At 50.8% G+C, this 21,252-nt stretch overlaps 1 protein-coding gene across 4 annotated transcripts; it reads right to left on the bottom strand.

The window, feature by feature from the left end:
* Positions 1 to 159: 159 nt before the first annotated feature.
* On the bottom strand, positions 160 to 11,741 carry ORAI2 (ORAI calcium release-activated calcium modulator 2). 4 transcript variants are annotated; one of them, XM_066382326.1, is made up of 3 exons: positions 11,544 to 11,741; positions 8,102 to 8,340; positions 160 to 3,836 (listed from the first exon to the last, which is right to left on the bottom strand). In XM_066382326.1, the coding sequence occupies exons 2-3, from the start codon at positions 8,324 to 8,326 to the stop codon at positions 3,297 to 3,299; spliced, it is 765 nt and encodes a 254-aa protein (XP_066238423.1). In that variant the 5' UTR covers positions 8,327 to 8,340; positions 11,544 to 11,741; the 3' UTR covers positions 160 to 3,296. The 4 variants fall into 4 exon arrangements, with proteins under 4 accessions (XP_066238423.1, XP_066238420.1, XP_066238419.1 ...); XM_066382323.1 differs by having other exon boundaries at positions 11,455 to 11,579; XM_066382322.1 differs by lacking the exon at positions 11,544 to 11,741 and adding an exon at positions 11,311 to 11,437.
* Between the last annotated feature and the right edge of the window lie 9,511 nt (positions 11,742 to 21,252).

The following is a 21,252-nucleotide window of genomic DNA, read 5'->3' as shown; positions in this document are numbered from 1 at the left end:
TGTCTGGGTCTGAGTGACCTGCCTCTCTATTCCAAAGAAGTCCCTCACCTGGGACACAGGCTGGTGACCAGCAATTAGGAGGAGGCAGGAGGGGCTAGAGGGAGGGTCCAGGATGCAGCAGATACCAGGGAAGGACGCCAGCATTCCAAGAACAGGAAAAACAATGTATAACTTGTTTATTCAGTTCAATCCAGGGTAACTTTTAAAAATCCATACACAGGACAGTGGCTTTGTACACCATACATGAGCTACACAGTATCATGGCTCTGCACACCATACAGGTCTACACAGTGTCATGCAGAATGAACTAATCAGAACAAGACAGGGAAGGACTGCAGATGAACCTCCACTCACACTTCTGTGGTTTTATCCTCCACAGACTTCCTAGACGACACTAAATTACATTCTGCCCTCACAGTTTCTAAAATAGAAACATGAGTTTTGAAATCTCTGGTCAGGTACTAACTGGAGACTGTGTTCCACTTTGGAATAGGCCTCAAGTATTTGCAGGCGTTTGTTTTATGAGCACCAGGAAGGCTCTGCTCGGAGGGAACTAGGACAGGCCCACGCTGGCCCCGGGGTGACCCACGCACCTCACCATGGAGAGACGGGAGAGGCCGCCGTACTGGAACACTTCACAGTCACATTCAACCTCCAGGATCCAAATTTCTAGCCCGTAATTCTCCAGCCCCTCCCCTAAACTGCCCTGCTGAGTTGTTCCTGCAGCTCCAACTAGTAGCTTAGCTTCCATCTCCTAACAAGCTCCAGGGAGACCCTGAAGTTGTCTGTCCCCCAGCACTAGTCCCAGGACCCACTGTCATCTCTGTTCCCACAGAAATTCTTTGTCTCTTGTCTAGAGAAAGGCTGGAGCTGGGAAAGCAACTCCGGATGAGAGAACAAGAAATGACAGGAACGTTATTCTCCCCGTGTTTAAACGTGGTATGTGGTATCTTCCCCAATCGTGTGGCACAGTCATTCGGCACCTAGTGTCTGACCCTGTTGTGGCCACTCTAAAAGCTTTGCCCATGGATCAGGCATAACAACGGGCCCCATTGGCACTGGCAGTGCTCTCCAGCGTGGGGAGCATGGCATTCCATGGGTCTGGCCCACTTGGGGCAGGGATACCAGATGGCCAGGAAAGCAGCAGCAGGAATGAGCCCAGCATGGCCCCACTCAAAAGGCTCAGGCCCGAGTAAGGGCTTGCTGCCTGCTCCCTGCCGTAGGGAAGAGCCAGCCTGTCTTCACTGCCAGGACACAAAGTGGCTGCTTGCAGTGATGCTGACATTCTTTGCAAAGCAAACACATTAAACCAGATGAGCCTTTTTAACAAGGCTGGGGAAGAGGAAACATGCACTAGAGAGCAAGCAAGTTAGGACAGATGTCTGCAGCAGATACGAGGGATGCACCCTTTAGAAGACTCCAGGGCTCTTCTCTGGCCTGGTGTCTAGGCTGCCGTAAGTGTCACACTGGCACTGGTGATTCTCAGCACAGCTCCCAGAGTTCTCATCAGCATCTCAGAGTTACAGACTAAGGTTTATGTTCTCACCAGCAGGTCACATCCTAGAAACCTCAACCAGACCAGCCAGGATTTCTTGACACAAGCAACCCAGACCCCACAGAAATATTAGGCTGTTGACAGAAATGCCATCAGAGCATGAAGTCCAATGACTATTTGTGAAAACAAATGAAAAGGCCGCCTTTTCCAAATGGCTGCTGGCCAGTATGGTAAACGTGTTTAAAAGCAGCTTGGGGGCCCTGGCCGGTTGGCTCAGTGGTAGAGCATCGGCCTGGTGTGTAGAAGTCCCGGGTTCGATTCCCAGCCAGGGCACACAGGAGAAGCGCCTATCTGTTTCTCCACCCCTCCCCCTCTCCTTCCTCTCTGTCTCTCTCTTCTCCTCCAGCAGCCGAGGCTCCACTGGAGCAAAGATGGCCCGGGCGCTGGGGATGGCTCCTCGGCCTCTGCCCCAGGCGCTAGAGTGGCTCTGGTCGCAACAGAGCAACGCCCCGGAGGGGCAGAGCATTGCCCCCTGGTGGGCGTGCTGGGTGGATCCCAGTCAGGCGCATGCGGGAGTCTGTCTGACTGTCTCTCCCCGTTTCCGGCTTCAGAAAAATACAGAAAAAAAAAAAATTAAAAGCAGCTTGGGGAGCAGCACGCTCACACAGAAGCTGAGCTGTAACCTGTATGTGAACAGCCCAAGAACATGAGCTAGGGCAACCAGATGTCTAGTGAAAACACCAGAGCCCATGCTGCGCACGCAGTAAACATGGGAGCTGGGCCCCAGCATGTGGCGAGGCCTGGGGCCCAGGAAGGAGCACTGTGTGACGTGCCTTCTCTGCAGTTCTTCCATGTCAGGTACAGGACCCACATTTGGCCAGGGCTGGCCCCTGGTAACACCACCAACAGACCAGCCAGGCCAATGCCTTGTTTAGACAGGAAGTCCCCCAAACTGCCCCTCCCACTGCTGGCACGATGGGCAGAGTCAGCCACCTGAGCAAGTGCTCCTGGTCTTCTGTGGTCACAGCCCAGAGGATCAGCTGACTCAGGCTCAGACGGCATTCTGTGGCCAAGAGATGAAGGCCTCTGGACTGGGAGCCCTTCCCAACCTGGTAGCCTTGCTGGGTCAGTGCAGCCAGGGCTCCAGGCTGGCTGGGAAGAAAGAACTTGAGTCCAGTGTGCCTTGGAGCACCTCTCAGTTAACAGCCTCCTCATGTGGGCTGCCCTACACACACCTCCCCGATCCTGCCAGGCCTCCAAGCGTGGACATCTCCCACCACACCTGTTGGGCTGACATGTGCCCAGCATCCTGCCATCTCTACAAGCTGGGCCACCCACTCCTTCCAGAGCAGGGGAGGGAAGCACCAGGCCCAGCTGTAATCCTGTGTCCATCAAATCGCCACAGTCCCCCTCCATTACAGCAGGCTGGTACTATCAGATGTGCCAGCTGGATGCCATGCAGCCCTACCCTGACTGGGCCTCTGCCAGGCTCCCTGCACTGCTGGCCGCTCGTTCCACATTGCTGGGAGGACTGCAGTGCTGGAGCCCTGCCTCCTGTCTGGGGGTTCCCCAGGGCCAAGGACTCAGCCTTCATTTGCCTTAAGCTCTTAGCAACAGCCTCTTATTTAAGGATTTTCACTTTCTGAGGGAAGATGATCCAGGTTTTACAGCATTGAGACAGGAGTAAAACTTTGGTCCTGAACAGTCTGGCAGGGTCCAGGCAGCTGCAGGGCAACGCACATTTCTGAGATTCCCTCAGGGCCGGCTGTCCCGCTGGCTCCCAGCCCAGGGAGCTGCGCCCTCACACGACCTGCAGGCTGCGCTCGTGCCCGTCCAGCTGCACCTTGAGCTTGTGCAGCTCCTCAATCTCGCGGTTGTGCCGCTCGGTTTTGTGGCGCACCAGCGAGCGGTAGAAGTGGATGGTGAAGACCACAAAGATGAGACCCACAGGCACCATGATGATGGTGGACACGAGGGCAGCCTGCCAGCCCGTGTGGCCGCCGGGGCCAGGTGCGGGGCCGGGCTGGTGGCGTGCGTCCACAGGCAGGAACTTGATCCAGCAGAGCAGCACCACCTCAGCCAGGAAGAGCAGGATGCCGAGCACGGTGGAGAAGCCCCAGGCCAGCTCGATGTAGGGGTGCATGCGCTCATGCGGCGACTCGCTGATGGAGTTGAGGTTGTGGATGTTGCTCACGGCCTCCACGTTGGGCAGGATGCATGTGCTGATGAGCAGGGCGAAGAGGTGCACGGCCACCAACACCGTCGTGCAGGCACTGAAGGCGATGAGCAGGGGCCGTGGATACTCGTACTGCGTCTCCAGCTGCACCTCCACCATGGCCACCTGCAAGGCGGAGCAAGTGCTGCTGGGCCGGGCATCCGCCTTCCAGGCCTTGCAGAGCACAGGGTACCCTCCTTGCTGTTCAGTTGTTTTGAACTTTCCCTTTTTCTGATTAGCTAAAGAATATCTCACTGAGAAAAAAAATCAAAATACAGAGACTACAGAAACTTGGGGTGGGGCGGGGCGGGGTCACCTCCAGGTGCCTTCCCAGACACAGAATGTAGGGTGCATCTGAGGTGCCGCGCGGTGAGCCAGGGCAGAGGCCACACTTCCCTGGGAACATGTGGCTTTGCTGCTGATATCAGAGCCAGGCTGCAGTGTGGCTTAGCTACAAAAAACCTGTTGTTTTAAAAAATATATAAACTGAGCCTGGCCTGTGGTGGTACAGTGGACAGAGTGTCGACCTGGAATGCTGAGGTCACCCCGTGCTTTCCCGGACAAGGCACATACGAGAAGCAATCAATGAACTCAAGTGAAGCAACTATGATCTTGCTCCCTCTCTCTCGCTCAAATCAATCAAAAGGTTTTTAAAAAACAAAACAAAACAAAAAAACCTGACCTTTCAAAAGGTAAAAAAAAAAAAAAAAAAGTAAAAACGGACACTCCTAATGGTCCCCAGACTCAGAGCTGCACACCTAGACAGCCTCACAGACCACAGGGTACAGCTCTCAGCTGACACCAAAAGCCAGAAAGAAAAACCTGCATATCTGGAGGTCAGGAATGGAGACAGACATGAGGCCATGGCGAGGAGGGGCAGCTGTGGGAAGGAGACCAGGCAGAATGAGCTGAGTTAACCACCACAGCCACAGGATGCCAACAGGTAACGTCTAACATGGGTAGATCAAGCAGTCTCCCGCTGTTATTTGGAAACAATAAGATTGAGCTGCAAGAGGCTGCCTCCGGGGAATGGAGAACATGGGTCTGCTGGGGTTGTTATGAACCTTTTCAGCAGTACCATGGGCCCTTGAACAGCCCAGGAGTGTTAGGGGCACTGACCATGTGTAGGTGGGCTTATGCAACAAACCCATGTTGCTGAAGGGTCAACTGTACTTAATTTTAAACTATGTACATGTAATAACCGAAAAGAATTATTTTTAAATGAAAGGGGAAATAAAAGACCCACAAAGGGAACCAGAAGAAGCCTATCTAATCTCTATCTCTGTAGCAGTGGATGCCTGTAGCCATTTAGGGAGCATACTGCCCCAGGCCCTCGGGAGCTTATGAACTACAGCCTGAGCAGCTAGCTCCTGCCTCTGCCCTCGCCTGGTCAGATCCTGTCCAGGCAGAAGAGCTCCCTCCAAGGCTCAGCATTCTGCCACCCCACCATCCCAGGACTCAGCACCGTGGGCCTCCCCACTGGAGGGTTCTGTCCAGGCCCAGCAAGGCCTCTGGGACTCCCAAGGGCCTTCTTCCAGGTACCTGAAGGTAAAAAAATATCAGACCCGGAAGGGAGTGGGAGGCAGAAAGAGAGAAGCCATAGGAAGGCTTTCCCACTCACTGTGTTTGACTCCTGGATCGGAGCCATCCCTATCTTTAAAGATCAACAAGCAAATTTTACAACTTCTAGCACCACTTACAGTGAGCGCCTCATTCCCTCAGCGCAGACGGAACATTTGGTAGTTAAAAAGAAGATAGGCATCCTAGTGGACCACATCTGAACAGAAACACAGCAGTGATTACTGCTCCAAAAAGATAGTGGCCAAGGACAGGAGTTAAGGGGTGGCTTTTTCTCAGGGCCCCTGTGGCCTGGGTAGGCTCTTGTTACCACAAAGGATATGACCCAACAAAAGGATGTTGTAAACTACAGAAGGCACAGAGATAAGAAACAAAGATGACCCAAAGGCCTACAAGGAAGTTTTATTCTGCCTCAAAAGACCATTTTTAACTGTTTTTATGTAAAGGTTTTTAGTGGGGAGGGGGGCCTCAGATCACTGGTTCTCTGTTAGGAGAAGGATAAACATGAATAAATAAGCTTAAGATTGGTCAGAAATGCTTACTGTTGGACAAAGGAACAGTTTTGCAATTCTAATTAGGGAATGCATAATATGATATAAAGAGGGAGGGACTCCACCTAGCAATCTGCCTATTTTCATTTTTCCATTTCCCTACCCTTATTTGGCTATGGTTTCCATGGCCAAAATGCTAGCTGAGGATATGTATTGGTCACTTCTCTGAGCATGTGTAATGGTCACTTCTTTCTCCCCAGCTGCACTACAGTCTGAATAGTTATCTGATTTACTGGTGCTCAGTTAATCTAATCAAGCGGCACTGCTGCTGTCCCCGCCCTTGTCCGGCTCCATGCTGTTTCCCTTGCTTCCAAGCTTCCACTATCATGGAGGAAGTTCCAGTGTATGTTAAGCTGAGGCAGCCTCCCAGAGAGGGACCTTCTAGAAGAGAAGGCAAGGACACTGTGTGGCTTTTAAATTGTATTCCCAGGTTGCTTAATGAAGCACTTGATGGTATGCAGGAGATACTCCATAAATGCTGAAGAAATGAATCACCATGGGGAAGTACGGCTGCCATTGCCCAGCTAAGGACGGACAGCATCTGGGGCCCATATCCAGGGCTCCTTGCCTCTCAGCGGCTACTGTTCCCACTCAAAGACCACTTCCTACCCCTGAAGGCTGCCAGCAGGTCTCAAACTACTCCTCCAGAATTCACTTTCTTTAATAATTTTATTCAAGGGCTTATTTTCAAATTTTGAATGAATGGTTTTAAAGCCTTCAACTTGGGTGAGCATTCTGTTGGCTGGAAAACAGGATTTCCTAGGTTTGGAAATCCAGATGTTTGGAAGGCCAGGGTCTAAAAGGCAGCTGTAGACAAAAGCAATTTCTGAGCTCTGTGCCCCACACAGAAAGGAAACTGTTTCACTGAATTTGTCCTGCAATATTTCTCAGAGTTAAGTTTTCCCAAAGTTAAAAAAATTAAGTACAGGCCAGCAAAATGTAACACAATACTATAATTCTGTGATGTAGAAAAGCTCTAATTTTAATAGTGATGTTTAAACTTACACATTCCTTAAAACTAAGCTTGAGAAAATTCTGTCTTTCTAAATTGATGGAAACCACAAGAAGAAAATCACTATGAGCCAAAGTTATGCATCATGTAGTCATGTACCTTTGTAATTATGTTTTTTTTTAAAAGAAAACTTATGACCTAAATAAGCTTTTCCTTTAAACTAGACCTAAATCCAAATTTACTCCTTTCAGATTTGGTGACCCTGCTCTATATGAAGTCGTGTCCTGACTGTGTAGTGTCATTTTTCCAAAGGCGGCCCCACCGCTGGCCAGTAGGCCCTTGTCAGGGGAGTGGCCACAGGGGCTCACTCGGCCAGCTTTTCATTTTCTGCACTACTGATGAGCACTGAGGCTCCGGACTATGGAAGAACAATGTTTCTGCATCATAAAGAAGCTGTTTCTGGCCCAGTAGGACCTCTGAGCATACAACAGAGATAAGGGAGGTGGCTGCAGCCCCAGGAGTTCTGACTCCTGACATCTGTGCCCCTGGGACAATTCCCTAAAGAGATGTGGGTTGAGGGCTTTGCCTGAGATGGACTCTTGTCCCGGGGAATGAGTCAGAAGGAAAGCCACAGCTGGGCAGCTCAGAGTGAGCCCAGAGGCTCTGCTTGGTCACCCAGGAGGCCGCATTTGGGGGCATCTGCACCCCAGTTGGGCTACACTGTGCAAACCCCAATCAATCCCACAGTTCCTGCTCAAGTCCTTGAGATTTCTAAACTCTTGGCTGACATGGTGATGGCTGACATGGGCAGATGTGGGCACTTTTCTCCAGGAAATCCTATACCCTGAAGCTATTTTTTTTAATAATTTTTATTTATTTATTTATTCATTTTAGGGGGAGGAGAGAGAGAAAGAGAGAGAGAGAGAGAGAAGGGGGAGGAGCAGGAAGCATCAACTCCCATATGTGCCTTGACCAGGCAAGCCAGGGTTTTGAACCGGCAACCTCAGTGTTTCCAGGTTGACGCTTTATCCACTGCGCCACCACAGGTCAGGCCCCTGAAGCTATTTTAATTACACTCTAACTTCCTTGCCAGTCCCTAATGGTGCTTTCTGTGGGTTCAGAGGCTTGGGACCCCCTGTATCCCCCAGCAGTCACCTTGGAGGAGATGGGATGTGGGGAAACTTCCTAATGGTCCATCCTGGCTGCCACTGGGGCCCAGAGGGATTGCTTTGTTCCCTGAAGCATCACAGGATATCAATTAGCCAGAGCCCATTTTGCAGGCTATGTTCCCACCAAGTATTTGCACTCACCATGGCAAAGCCCGAAAGGAGGGCGGAGGTGCGGCTGGAGGCTTTCAGTTTGGCCCTGCTCAGGTAGAGCTTCCTCCAGGAGAGGGCCTGCACAGAGTGGTGGTTGGAGGTGACCAATTCCAGGTAGCTGCGGCGGACCCAGTCCCGGTAATCCATGCCCTTGTGACCGGGCTCAGAGCAGGCGGGGGCAGAGGGGTCCACAGGCACATTAAGCTCAGCACTCATGATTGGGAGCCAAGCTGGGGGCAGAAGAGAGATACACTCAGGCATCCCAAAGGGTTCCCACCTGGAAAAGCCAGAATCCAAGCCCAGTTTATCTTTACTGGGGCCCACTGGAGCCATGGGGGCCAGGGGTATGTGAGTGGGGAGGCCTGGTCTCTGATGCAGTCTCCACACTAGAACATGGGGACCATCTAGGGGAAAGGAGGGTCAGGAGTACATTTCCAAGAACCATCACAGTTTCTACCATTGTTCTTCTGCAAAGCTGGAATCCGGCCTCCCATCCCGAGCTCAGGAGGGCTCCACTAGAGGGTGGCTCTTGGGTGAATGGAATTCCATGGTTGGCCAAGAGCACCTCAGATAATCCTATCTTCAGGGAGTAGGAAGTGTAACATATAGAAAGATCCGAGGAGCTCAAGTTACCGAGTCTGGATTTGACCTGACTGTGTGATGCTGAGCATGACCCCTGACCTTGCTTTCCTCACTCATCTTTAAATGAGGGCATCCCCACCCTACAAGGCTCTTAAAAAGAAAATAATGGGCCTGTAAACTCAGAACTGCTTTGCAATGTCCAGAGGTCAACTGTGAAACACACCTTTCCAAGCAGCTACTAGTTTCTCAAATCCAACTTAAATTTTAATCAGTACAGTTCACGCTAAAAAAAATACTTGGTTTATATACCTAGAGTACAGCCACATCCAGGCTGCAAAGGAAACATTTAGCAAAATGAAAAATTAAATACACCAACTGACATGAGAATGTTTTACAAAGAAATTAAGACTGGAGACCCCTGGAGTTATCCCAGGTAGACATCTGGTGTGACAATAACATGGAATAAAGATCAGAAGGACTGATCTGTCAAGATTTGTGAATTTAAACCCAAATCTCCACTAATCCAAATAGGGATTGGCAGTCTCATGTGGCCCGAGGGGCTGGCCTGTGTGGAAGCACGGCGGAATCAGCCCTAATTAATCTGCAGGGCGAGCTTCAAGGGCACAGGCACCTCATAGCTCAGTTGGCATCAGATATTAACTTGTATGTTTAGGCCCGAACAGGACCCACGAAAAGCCTTCTTAAGGCTATTTCAAACAGATCAGGGTTTCTGGATCCCAAGGAGCATGGCTATGGATGGGTGGGTGGGGTCGGGGTGTTTCCCTAGGTCAGCACCACTGAGGAAATGCCCCAAACCTGATCCATCCAGGCCAACCTCTGAAAGGGTTCTATGGGAAGGTCCTGGAAGTAGGAAGAGCTCTGTTTTTTTGGGTGTCTTCCTCTTTGTTCATTGCCAGACTCTGGAGGCACAGCTTTTACTGACCAACAGGACCCTGGAGAAACAGTTCTGGGCTCTTTTACTTCTGCTAGGGATGTCAATTACCAGGTCATTTCTAGTGACCTACTTGGTCACTGCCCCCTGCCCTATCCGCAGCCAGCAGCACTGCTTTCAAGTACTTTAACCACTGGAAGGTCCCTTCCCTGTGGGAGAATTCAGAGGAAAGTCGCTCACTAACCAATCCCTTGATTAGCTGCAAATAATTTAGAACGGCATTATTTGGAAATTCACATTTTCTTTCTTTATTCCATATGTAACCTGAAATGGGTCTACAGGTATGATAAAGACAGTATACTGCTTGTGGATGGGGTAAAAGGAGTATCCATCTCTCCATCCAATATCCTGCATCAAAGAGATGCTTACTGGGCCCTAAAGTAAGATAGCATTTGTTATTTAGACATCAAAGATGAAAAAGGTGCCGGGCTGGGTAGCTTAGTTGGTTAGAGCACCATCCCGATAGGCCAAAGTTGTGGGTTTGATCCAGGGGGTGTGAGGGCCAAGCTAAATGCTTTAGTGGAGGGACTGTGAGGGCTGAGGGAGCAGAGAAGGTGCTGGCTACCTTAGCTTTTGGCAGGGAGGAGCTCCCGTCTTGGAGCAAGGATAGGGGGTAAGGACATAGGTAATGAAAGAACTATTGGCAAAGAGGGACCCTCCCTCAAAAACAAGATGCTGCCCACATGGGAGGGTTCTGGGAGGCAGGGGACATGGCAGGAAGGCTGGCTGCAGAGGGGTCCCGGAAATGAGGGGGGAGGGGCTGGGTGCAGGGGAAGCCAAGCCCAGGGCAGCCCAGGCAGTTTGACTGTGCTGGGCTTTCTCCGCAGTGCACTGTGCGGGTCATGGAAGGAATTCATGAGGGGAACAATTCGGGGTCAGCCTGGTCTGTGTGCCCAATAAAATGGCAGGAGGGCCTGGTGGCCCCCCAAAAGACAAAGGCATGTATGGGGTAGCCCTGGGGAACTGGGCTCAAGTTCCAGAGTGGAGATGGAGGGCTTTCGGGGCAGTAAGGTCTGGCAGTGGCCTCCTGGGAGCGGCCAGGGCAGTCCCAGCAGCCCTGTAAACATTCTCGGGGTGGGAAGGAAGGACTATCTGTCAGCTTGGAGCCCGGGTCCTGAAGATAGAGAAGCCACTTCCTGCAGAGGGAGCAGCCCAAACCTCATTCAAATTCATTCTATCCCTTCCAGCCCCACCATTCTCCCTTGAGCCAGGTGTCCCCTGCCCGAGGAAGGGCAAAGTCTGGTCCTCACACTTCACACAGGCAAGGGGTAGGGTGGGGCAAGATGGAGCCCGACATTTCAGTCAGGTGGCAGAGGCGCTCCTGGCGGAACCTCGAAGGGTTTTTGTTTGTTTCTATATAAGGGAAGTCAGAGAAAGGCGGTCTGGAACACTAACGGGGACTCTCTCTCTAGAGGAGCTACTCTCCCTGACAAGCTTGTTTGAAACACATCCAGGGGGTGGGTTTGGGGTTTGCCTGTCTTCACTTCCTTTAAGCACCTGGGGCGTGAGCAATGGCGAGTGCCCCGCAGAAACGTCTGTCTTTCATTCTTTCTGTCTTTGTTACACCTGCGCGGGGCAGGGGCCCAGCAGTCCCTTCAGGGGTCTCCCAGAGGCGTCCATCAGCATCTCCATCCCTCCTCCAGGAAAGACCCAGCGGCCGCAGGACCTGGACGCGGCCCGCGGCCCCGACCTCCCAGTCCTCTCCGCGCCGCACATGGCCCGGGGCTCCGCAGAGTTGGGGTCATCTGGCGCGTCTCCGCCCCGCAGCTGCCCCATTCCGAGCCTGCCCGGGAGAAAACGCGTCCCCTACCCTGCTGAGTCTCCCGATGCCAATTCCGGTCCTGCCAACGGGGCGGGGACCCGGCTACCTCCTCCAGACCTCCAGCGACGCGCACTCACCGAGCTGCTCTGCCCGTCCGGCCCAGCTCAACTCTGGTTCGGCTCCAGTTCGGCTCCGGCTCGGGCTCGCAATGGCAATGGCATGGCCTCGTGGCCCCGTGGCCCCGGTGGGGCACAGAGCGCGGCTCCCACCCTCTTTCAGCGGGTCCCGCGGGCTCCCACTCGGCCCCGCCTCCGCGGGCTGCCCCGCCCCCGCAGGCCGGCCGCAGCCGCTGCCAAGGCAACGGCGCGCTACCGTCACGTGACCTACCAGCGGGGCGCTTCTGGCCGCGTGACCCGGTGGGCTTGGATGGGCGGGGCCAATGGCCCTCGGTGGGGGTCCCGGGGTGCCCTGCCGGGTGGACGCAAGCGTGAAGACCCTCAAAGGGTGCGCATCTCTCTTGTCCCCCGGCGCGCCTCGGGTAGCCGTGTAGAGGGGTTGGCGCTGCGGCGGCCGGGCGAGCCGGAAGCCCGGGCATCCCTCGCTCTTCCGCCCCCTGGGCAGCCGCGGGGCCGGCCTGGGCCCTAGTGACAGTACTATAAGGCTGCGCTGTTTCACCCTAGCAAGTTCCGGACAGGATGGGCCCTGCCTGCCCCGAGATGTATAGGTCTAAGCGCAGAATGGAACCACAAGGTTTCCAGGGTAACTCCGGGAGGATGCCCAGGACCGTTGGCCATATGGACGGGTGGGGAGAAGCTAAAAGGGTGCACCCTGCAAAGAGAGGGAACAGGAATCCCGTTATCTGATTACTAGGTGGGCGGGAATGAAGTGTGGAATGTGAGGTTAACGGGTAGAAGGACCCAGGCAGTGACGCGCCTTTGCCTGGGTGGAGGAAAGCACTTTGCAGATCGCCAGCTGGAGCTGTCAAGTGGTCACCCAAAGCGCACCACTTACTCTCAGGCCTTGTGAAAACTGTGGGGACCTAGCCCGGGTGCCCCAGGCTCGGGATTCTAACTGGTGAAAGCAAGCCCGGAGTTGATCTAGTGTTCTCAAACTGCAAGGCTCCTGGGGTGAAAGTGTCTCTGTGTGCCCCATCCTTTCCATCCGCTACTGCAGGGAATCTCTCACCCCAATGGTGACCTCTCCAGTTTTACAACCGAGATACTCAAACAGTTCTTTTCAGAAAGTGCATATGAATGATCCACTACGAAGCAAGATGAGTTCATATTAGCCTACCGTGCCAGGCAGCCCCTCAGAGTCCTTCCTGCATGCCCTACATTGGATTTTCCCATCTGCCACACAGCACTGAACCGTGACACATTTATCCAAAATGATACCTTTTGATTTAGAACACTTACAAAATAGACTAAGCCACTTTCTTCTCTGCAGTGGTGGGATTCAATTAATTTAACAACAGGTCCTCTGCCCTAATGACCGTTTAAGTATAAAAAATGAGATATCAAAGGTAATTTATTACTTCATGCATTTAATACTTAAATAAAAACAATAAAAGGTATACACAAAACTAGATTGTTATAAGAGTTTTAAAATATTAAGGAAAAATATTCAATAGTACCTGACAAAAAACAATAAAACTGTTATTGCCATATTGCTTCTTGATGGGCATCCTTACTTGCAATTTTTTTCACCTATGGATAGAATAAACATTACTATGGGCACTTAGAATACGTACGCTGTTGCACAGATGAATGTTAAAAAAGAGTAAGAAATGTAAATTTGTGATTTGCACATTGGGCGGTTGCCCAGGCACCTAACTTAGAGAGAAACCTGATTACAAGTGCCATTTTAACAACCGGTTCTTTGAACTCAACAAAAATTAAGCGTTGGTTCTGCCAAACCAGTGTGAACCAGCTGAATCCCACCACTGCCCCTCTGGTTACTGCCCAAACAAAGATTATAGGAAAATCCTGAGTTCTGATTACTGCCCCACCTTCATGGCTATAGGAAAGGGATCATTTGAATTTCAGGGGGAAAATCCCCAAAACAACCATATTGTGGCTTTCAAACCTCAAAGCTCTTCATAAAATTTGACCTGCCAAATGGGAAAAAACACACTAAACTACAGTAGTTGTGTCATAGATGAGAATTCTTTTAGCAAGGGAGTCATTTGTTTGTTGAGTTCTCAGCCTTGAAGCCCTGCTGCACATCCTTTACAAAGCTTCCCATGCCAGTTAGTGATGCCTCCACCCAAGCACATTTATCCAGCATGCCTGGACAGAAGCAAAATGTGTCATAATTACCAGTGCTTTTCAGAACGAGATTCCTCCCAAACCCAGAACATGGCTTTTCCCCGCCACCCAGAAATTTAGGAAGGTGATGGCAGCCTGTTGAAAGGAGAGAGACTGAATGATCACAGTACTAATGGATTGAGAGCCCCGTCAGGTACCCAGGTAGATGAATTGGAGTTACTTAGAGGATAAAGGCCCACAAGTATCAGGCACCCAAAGATGTCTGGGCTACAGTTTGGGCTGCTATTTTCCTAGTTGGTTGGCCTTGGCAAATCACTTCCACGCCCCCTCAGGGCCTAAGCTACCCCATGTTTGAAAAAGACCAATTCTTTGAGGCATGCAGGGGGGTGGGGAAAGGGGTGGAACACTCTGCTAGTCTTCCTCATGGGCAGATGCCCCTCATTCAGTGAAGACTGTGCTCCTGCTTTCCTCTCCACCGGAGATCTTATCATCCGGCATGGCCACACAACTGGCGTGAACAATGTATGCAGTCCCGACACATCAGCTGTCCCCTCGGCCATTCACTCTTATGATGTAGCCTTTGTCATCTCCTTCTGTGAAATCTTACATTCAAATATCCCGCTTTCTGACCTTCTCTTCCTCAGTTTTCAACACACTGCCTTTCTTCCTTGACCCTGCTGAGACCCACCTTTCTCCCTCTCAGCCTCCTCTCCTCTTCAGCCTTACCCCTTCCTGCTATCTTTCCCCACTTCATGCCACACTTTGTAAGAAGGCGGCTATCATCACTTCCTTCCTTTCCTCCTCAGCCTTCTGCGGCCCACTGACATTATGTTGCTACATCCAGAAGATATTTGTCATTGCCTTGGCTGTCATGGGGTAGGTACCCCTCCCTCTACGTGAAAACACTTTTTTGCTCTGGTGACTCCATGTGACTCTTCAGAGCAGGCTGTCTGCTGTTTGTCCCTAGATGTGGGTGTTTCTCAGGGATGTCTGGGTTCCTTTCTCGATACTTCTTCCTGACTGGTACCACCCACTCCCCTTGTCTCAGGAACCTGATAACTCCCAGATCATCACCTCCAGCCCTGATCTTTACCCAGCCTGGCAGGGGTACCCCCAACTTCACTCTGCTCCCAGTCGAATTCTTCCTTTCCCTCAGGTACCTGCTCTGCCCCCTGGATCTCCAGTCTCGGGGACTGTTTCACCATCCGCCCAGCAGATGATAGTATAGATCTGGTGTCATTACTCACACCTCCCCTCCCTATCAAGTGCTGTGAATTCTCCTGCCTAAATGTCTCTGGGATTTCCCTCATTTCTCCCTGTCCCCAATTGCCTCTGTACTAATTCAGGTCATATCACCTTCAGTCTGATTATAAAAGCCTCCCACCTGTCCCCTTCCAATCTATTCTGCACACAGCAAAGAGAAAAATCCCCTTTGTATCTCTCCACTCCACCCTCCAGCCCTTCAGTTTCTCTGTGACCTTGGATCCACTTGGTCCCTTAACATGATTTAGAGGACATGGCAGAGCATCTGTTCCCTCCTCAGCTTACTTTCTCTTTTTTTTTTTTTTTTTTCTTTCATTTTTCTGAAGCTGGAAACAGGGAGAGATAGTCAGACAGACTCCCGCATGCGCCCGACCGGGATCCACCCGGCACGCCCACCAGGGGCGACGCTCTGCCCACCAGGGGGCGATGCTCTGCCCATCCTGGGCGTCGCCATGTTGCGACCAGAGCCACTCTAGCGCCTGAGGCAGAGGCCACAGAGCCATCCCCAGCGCCCGGGCCATCTTTGCTCCAACGGAGCCTTGGCTGCGGGAGGGGAAGAGAGAGACAGAGAGGAAAGCGCGGCGGAGGGGTGGAGAAGCAAATGGGCGCTTCTCCTGTGTGCCCTGGCCGGGAATCGAACCCGGGTCCTCCGCACACTTTCTCTTTTTAAAACATTTTTATTTATTTATTTTTGTATTTTTCTGAAGTTGGAAACGGGGAGGCAGTCAGACAGACTCCCGCATGCACCCAACTGGGATCCACCCGGCACGCCCACCAGGGGGCGATGCTCTGCCCATCCGGGGCATCGCTCTGTTGCAACCAGAGCCATTCTAGCGCCTGAGGCAGAGGCCACAGAGCCATCCTCTGTGCCCAGGCCAACTTTGCTCCAATGGAGCCTTGGCTGCAGGAGGGGAAGAGAGAGACAGAGAGGAAGGAGAGGGGGAGGGATGGAGAAGCAGATGGGCGCTTCTCCTGTGTGCCCTGGCCAGGAATTGAACCCGGGACTCCTGCACGCCAGGCCGACACTCTACCACTGAGCAAACCGGCCAGGGCTAAAACATTTTTATTTATTGCTTGAAAAGGCAGTGGCGCAGTGGACAGAGCATTGACCTGGGATACTGAAGACTCAGGTTCAAAACCCTGAGGTCAGTGGCTTGAGCACAGATTCATCCAACTTGAGCGCAGGATTATAGCCATGACCCCATGGTTGCTGGCTTGAAGCCCAATGCTCAGCTGGAGCCCCCCACCCTAATCAAGGCACATATGAGAAAACAATGAACAACTAAGGTGCTGCAACAAGAAGTTGATGCTTCTTATCTCTTCCTTCCTGTCTGTCCCTCTCTCTCTAAAAAATAAAAAAATAAAAAAATTATTCATTGATTTTAGAGAGAGGAGAGAGAAAGGGGTGGGGAGGAGCTGGAAGCATCAACTTGTTGTTGTTTCCCATTTGGGAATGGGCCTTGACTCCGCAATCCCTGATGGTTTTGAAATGGCGACCTCATTGTTTCAGGTGGAGGCTTTAAACCATATTTTACTATGTATAAGACGCACTTTTCCCCCAAAAATTTGGGGTCTAAAAACTGGATGTGTCTTATACAGTGGTTGTGGCATTTCAAATGCTATAGATGGAACTGAGGATGAGGCAATATATGAAGACAGTGATTCGTCATCACAGATGAGGACAAGCTAATGGATGGGAGTTCTGACAGTGATGAGGAGTTGTATGAATTTTATGATTAATAAATCTTGAGTTCAATAACTTTATGTAATACTTTTTTTTGTCAAATTCTGGGCCCCAAAATTAAGGTGGGTCTTATACATGGGAAAATACGGTATACTGCGCCATCACAGGTCAGGCTCAGCATGCTAGAGGCCTGGGTCACATGCCCACACAGCACCCTGTGCTACACTGCATTAATCTTTTGATCTCTGATCAGATTTGGAGCTCTTTGAAGGCAAGGGCTGTGTCTTTTGCACCATCATTCCCATTGCCTAGCCAAGTGCACTTAGGGACCTTTTGGATTTAGGAACCTTTGTTTCTACAGTCCATGGAATCAGAAACTGAACACTGCCTCATAGGACCTGCTCCAGGTTCATTTCTAAGGATGTTTTCTTTATTGAGATATTAATATATGGTTATTGTAGCCCAGTTACCAAGTATGCCTAATAGTAAACATAAATCAACTTACAAAGGGGAGAAGAAAACATGACTTTTTCCAGTGATGAATCCAAAGGAAACATTTCCACACGGCTCTATTTTTTTTTTTCCACACAGCTCTTTTCATGTAGCTGGGAGACCGGATTTAGTTATATTCCTATTTCCAAAAGTCAATAACAGAACATCATTCTTCTCAGTTTATAATTTTTCCAAAAGATAAATGTTGGAAGACTTTAAAGTAGTAATGGTACTTAGTATGCTCCAAACCAATGTTTCTCAAGGTGTGGGGTGGGAGAAGCCCTAGTGCAATTTCCAGGGGTACCTGTTTAAAATGCCCATTTGGGGCCTCAACTGAGATGACTCAGTCTCTGGGGGTGTGGGCAGAGTCCCGAGTGCTAGGCAGGCTTCTCGGCTGGCATTGCTGCACTGTGGGCAGCACTGTGGCAGTCCCCAATAAACATAGCTAACTGCATACATCTCCTCTTAGGTTCTTCATGCCATAGAAGCAATTTTTCAGGCGTGAACAACTTACCCATTTGTTTTCAGTCACTGGCAATTTGTCCCGTTATCTGACATTTATTGAGCATCTGTTATATCCCAAGCACGTGCTGGCACTAGGGGTATAGCAAAGAGCAGGACAAGTGTGTACTCACTCTCATGGAGCTCAGAGTTGAGTCTAGGGGTGTGGGGGTGCAGGTGTGGCAGGGTGCAGATAAGTAAACAAGTGATGGGTGCTATGGAAGCAAATGGAACAGAAGGTTGGAGGTGGGTGGAAAGCCGAGACCTGACATAAGGGAAAGAGGCAGAACAAGCACCGAGTTCCTGAGGCCGGAACAGCTGACAGGGGGCTGCTGGGGGAAGAGTGAGGCAGCAGGGCACAAGAGAGGAGGCAGGCATGGACAACCGAGCCTTGCAGCTCCTATTTAAAATGCAAAGGAGCCCTGGCCGGTTGGCTCAGTGGTAGAGCGTCGGCCTGGCGTGCAGAAGTCCCGGGTTCGATTCCCGGCCAGGGCACACAGGAGAGGTGCCTGTCTGCTTCTCCACCCCTCCCCCTCTCCTTCCTCTCTGTCTCTCTCTTCCCCTTCCGCAGCCAAGGCTCCATTGGAGCAAAGATGGCCTGGGCGCTGGGGATGGCTCCTTGGCCTCTGCCCCAGGCACTAGAGTGGCTCTGGTCGCGGCAGAGCGACGCCCCGGAGGGGCAGAGCATCGCCCCCTGGTGGGCAGAGCGTCGCCCCTGGTGGGCATGCCGGGTGGATCCCGGTCGAGCGCATGCGGGAGTCTGTCTGACTGTCTCTCCCCATTTCCAGCTTCGGAAAAATACAAAAACAAAACAAAAAAACACACAAAAAAACAAAAAACAAACCTAAAAAAGATCGCTCTGACTGCTATGTGAAGATTCTTGAGGGGGGGGGCATAAGTAGAAAGAGGCCATGGCATCCAACCAAGCTGGAGATGCTGGTAGTGTGGACTGGGTTGAACAAGGCACAATGATGCCCTGGCCGAGTAGCTACATTGGTTAGCCCTGATAAGCCAAAGTTGCAGGTTCGATCCCTGCTCAGGGAACATACAAGAATTAACCAAGAATGCATAAATAAGTGGAACAACAAATCAGTTTCTAAAATATTCAACTTAAAAAAATGGTACAGTGATAGTGAGCAGATCCAGGACCTGCTGAAGGAGGGGTGTGGGGTGAGAAAAACAGGAACCAAGGATGACCACTACTCCTAGGTTAGGGGCTCGCGTAACCGTGTGGGTGGTGGCACAACTGACAAAGGTAGGAAGGAGGAGGAGGCGGAGGAGGAGGAGGAATGTGCTTGGGGGGTGACTCTTCTTATGCTAAGTGCAGGGTGCTCATCAGATATCCAAGGGAAGACGACAGGTGGACATAAGTCTAACTCCAAAGGGTAGATGAAGCCATAAAGCCAGAAGGCATCAGTGAGGATGGTATTTAAAGCCATGGGTTAAATAAGATCTCTCAGAAGTCTGAAGTTTGACAGATGACAGAAGACAGCCCTCTGGGTCAAGCCAGCATGAGGTTGAGCAGAGAAATGAGCAAGGGAAAGGCACTGTTAAGAATGCAGACTTTGGAAAACTGTGTAGCTAGCAAGACTAGGATTTCAGTGGAGTGATGGGGATGAAAACTTGGGAGGATGAGGGAGAAGAGGTGGAAGTGAACCAAGAACTCTTGGGGTGTGTTGGTGAGAAGGGAGGAGGGAAATAGGTGGTAGCATGACATGAAACAAAGGCTGGTTTTGTTGTTTCTCCACAGGAGACCCCAGAGGTGCGTGCTGATGGCAGGGGCCAGCAGACCAATGAGAACGGGAGACCCTGTAGTATACCAGGAGAGAAAGCAGGGAGCACCAGCTCTGATGCAGTGGGCTGGTGGAGGGTGGCGGGAAGGGTCTAGGGAGAGAGGACCCGTACAAGTACCTTTTAGTTTTATTGATTTTAGAGAGGAAGTGAAACAGAAAGATTGATCTGTTTTTGTATGTGCCCTGACTGGGGACTGAACCGGCACTCTCTGCACTATCAACATGATGCTCTAATCAACCGAGCTATCCGGCCAGGGCTAAAAAAATGCTTTTTTATTTTATTTTTTATTGATTGATTTTAGAGAGACAGAGAGAGGAAGGGAGGGAGGAAGAGAGGGAAAGAGAAAGAGATTTATTTGTTGTCTACTTATTTATGCATTCACTGGTTGCTTCCTGTTTGTGGCCTGACCAGAGACCAAAACCGCAGCCTGCCCTGGCAGGATAGCTCGGTGAGTTAGTGTCATCCCGAAGCACAGAGGCTGCCAGTTCGAGTGCTGCTCAGGGCACATACAGGAACAGATCGATGTTCTCTCTCTAAAATCAATTTAAAAAAATCCACAACCTTGGCATTTTGGGATAACACTCCAACCAACTGAGCTATCTTAGAGCTCAAAAGTGCCTCAATTTAGAAAGTGGGACAGTGATTACATCAGGGAAGATCTAATGCTGGGTTCCTATGTGACATCTGTGAACCTACATTCAAAGATCAGTCCAACTGCCTGATTCTCCAGGTGAAGTAAAGTACTGTTAGGACCAGGATGTAGCCATAAAATATATACTGCTCACAAAAATTAGGGGATATTTAAAAGTGACTATGAAGCGATAAAAAAAGCAGCATTTGAGCCCTGGCCGGTTGGCTCAGCGGTAGAGCGTCGGCCTGGCGTGCGGGGGACCCGGGTTCGATTCCCGGCCAGGGCACACAGGAGAAGTGCCCATTTGCTTCTCCACCCCCTCCTTCCTCTCTGTCTCTCTTCCCCTCCCGCAGCCAAGGCTCCATTGGAGCAAAGATGGCCCGGGCGCTGGGGATGGCTCCTTGGCCTCTGCCCCAGGCGCTAGAGAGGCTCTGGTTGCCGCAGAGCGACGCCCCGGAGGGGCAGAGCATCGCCCCCTGGTGGGCAGAGCGTTGCCCCTGGTGGGAGTGCCGGGTGGATCCCGGTCGGGCGCATGCGGGAGTCTGTCTGACTGTCTCTCCCCATTTCCAGCTTCAGGAAAAAAAAAAAAAAAAAAAAAAAAAAAGAAGCATTTGATTGTTTTTTATTAATCAAGAACATCAGAAAAGCAAACGAGTCAAAGAAAGTTGATTATGCAAATGAGATGCAAAACCAACTTCTATTTCATTGGTGAAAATGCACTACACAAAAGGCTGTAAATACTGGAGTATCTGCACTTTCCCTGATCCCCTAATTTTAGTGAGCAGTGTAATTCGTTGCTTTAGGAAACACGTCTGTAATTCCAGGATTGTTCATGAATGTTCATTCACTCTCCAAACACATACACAATTGACTCATTATTCACGATAGGTAAAAGTTACTGCAAACACTGAAGCAGTGAAGACTGTACCATTGTTGATCAGGAAATAGAGGGTTGTGTTCTGGTTCGCCTCTTGTCACACCACCAGCTGATCAACACATAACCTTTGTCAATAAATATATATTATTGATTCATTAACACTGAACTCAATAGCCAACAGTGCTATAACTCATGCCTGAGCAAAAGAAAAAAAAAAAAAAGTGTGCTGGCCCAGTGTGTGGAAGTCCCAGGTTCAATCTCTGGTCAGGGCACACAGAAGTGCCCAACTGCTTCTCCATCCTTCCCCCTCTCACTCCTCTCTCTATCTCTCTTCCCC

The sequence above is a fragment of the Saccopteryx leptura genome, chromosome 4, assembly GCF_036850995.1.
Source record: "Saccopteryx leptura isolate mSacLep1 chromosome 4, mSacLep1_pri_phased_curated, whole genome shotgun sequence".
Taxonomy (NCBI): Eukaryota; Metazoa; Chordata; class Mammalia; order Chiroptera; family Emballonuridae; genus Saccopteryx; species Saccopteryx leptura.
The sequence above is the reverse complement of the archived record's forward strand: the minus strand, read 5'-3'. Positions and strand labels throughout refer to the sequence as shown.

Bases quoted from the DNA above. Each gene is read 5' to 3' on its own strand.
- ORAI2 (XM_066382322.1), bottom strand. From the start codon at position 11,389: ATGACCCCAACTCTGCGGAGCCCCGGGCCATGTGCGGCGCGGAGAGGA. The intron at 8,341-11,310 runs GTCCTGCGGCCG...TTCTGCCCCCAG, and splicing joins GGGCCGCGGGCCGCGTCCAG to CTTGGCTCCCAATCATGAGT. The intron at 3,837-8,101 runs GTGAGTGCAAAT...TCCGCCTTGCAG, and splicing joins TCCTTTCGGGCTTTGCCATG to GTGGCCATGGTGGAGGTGCA.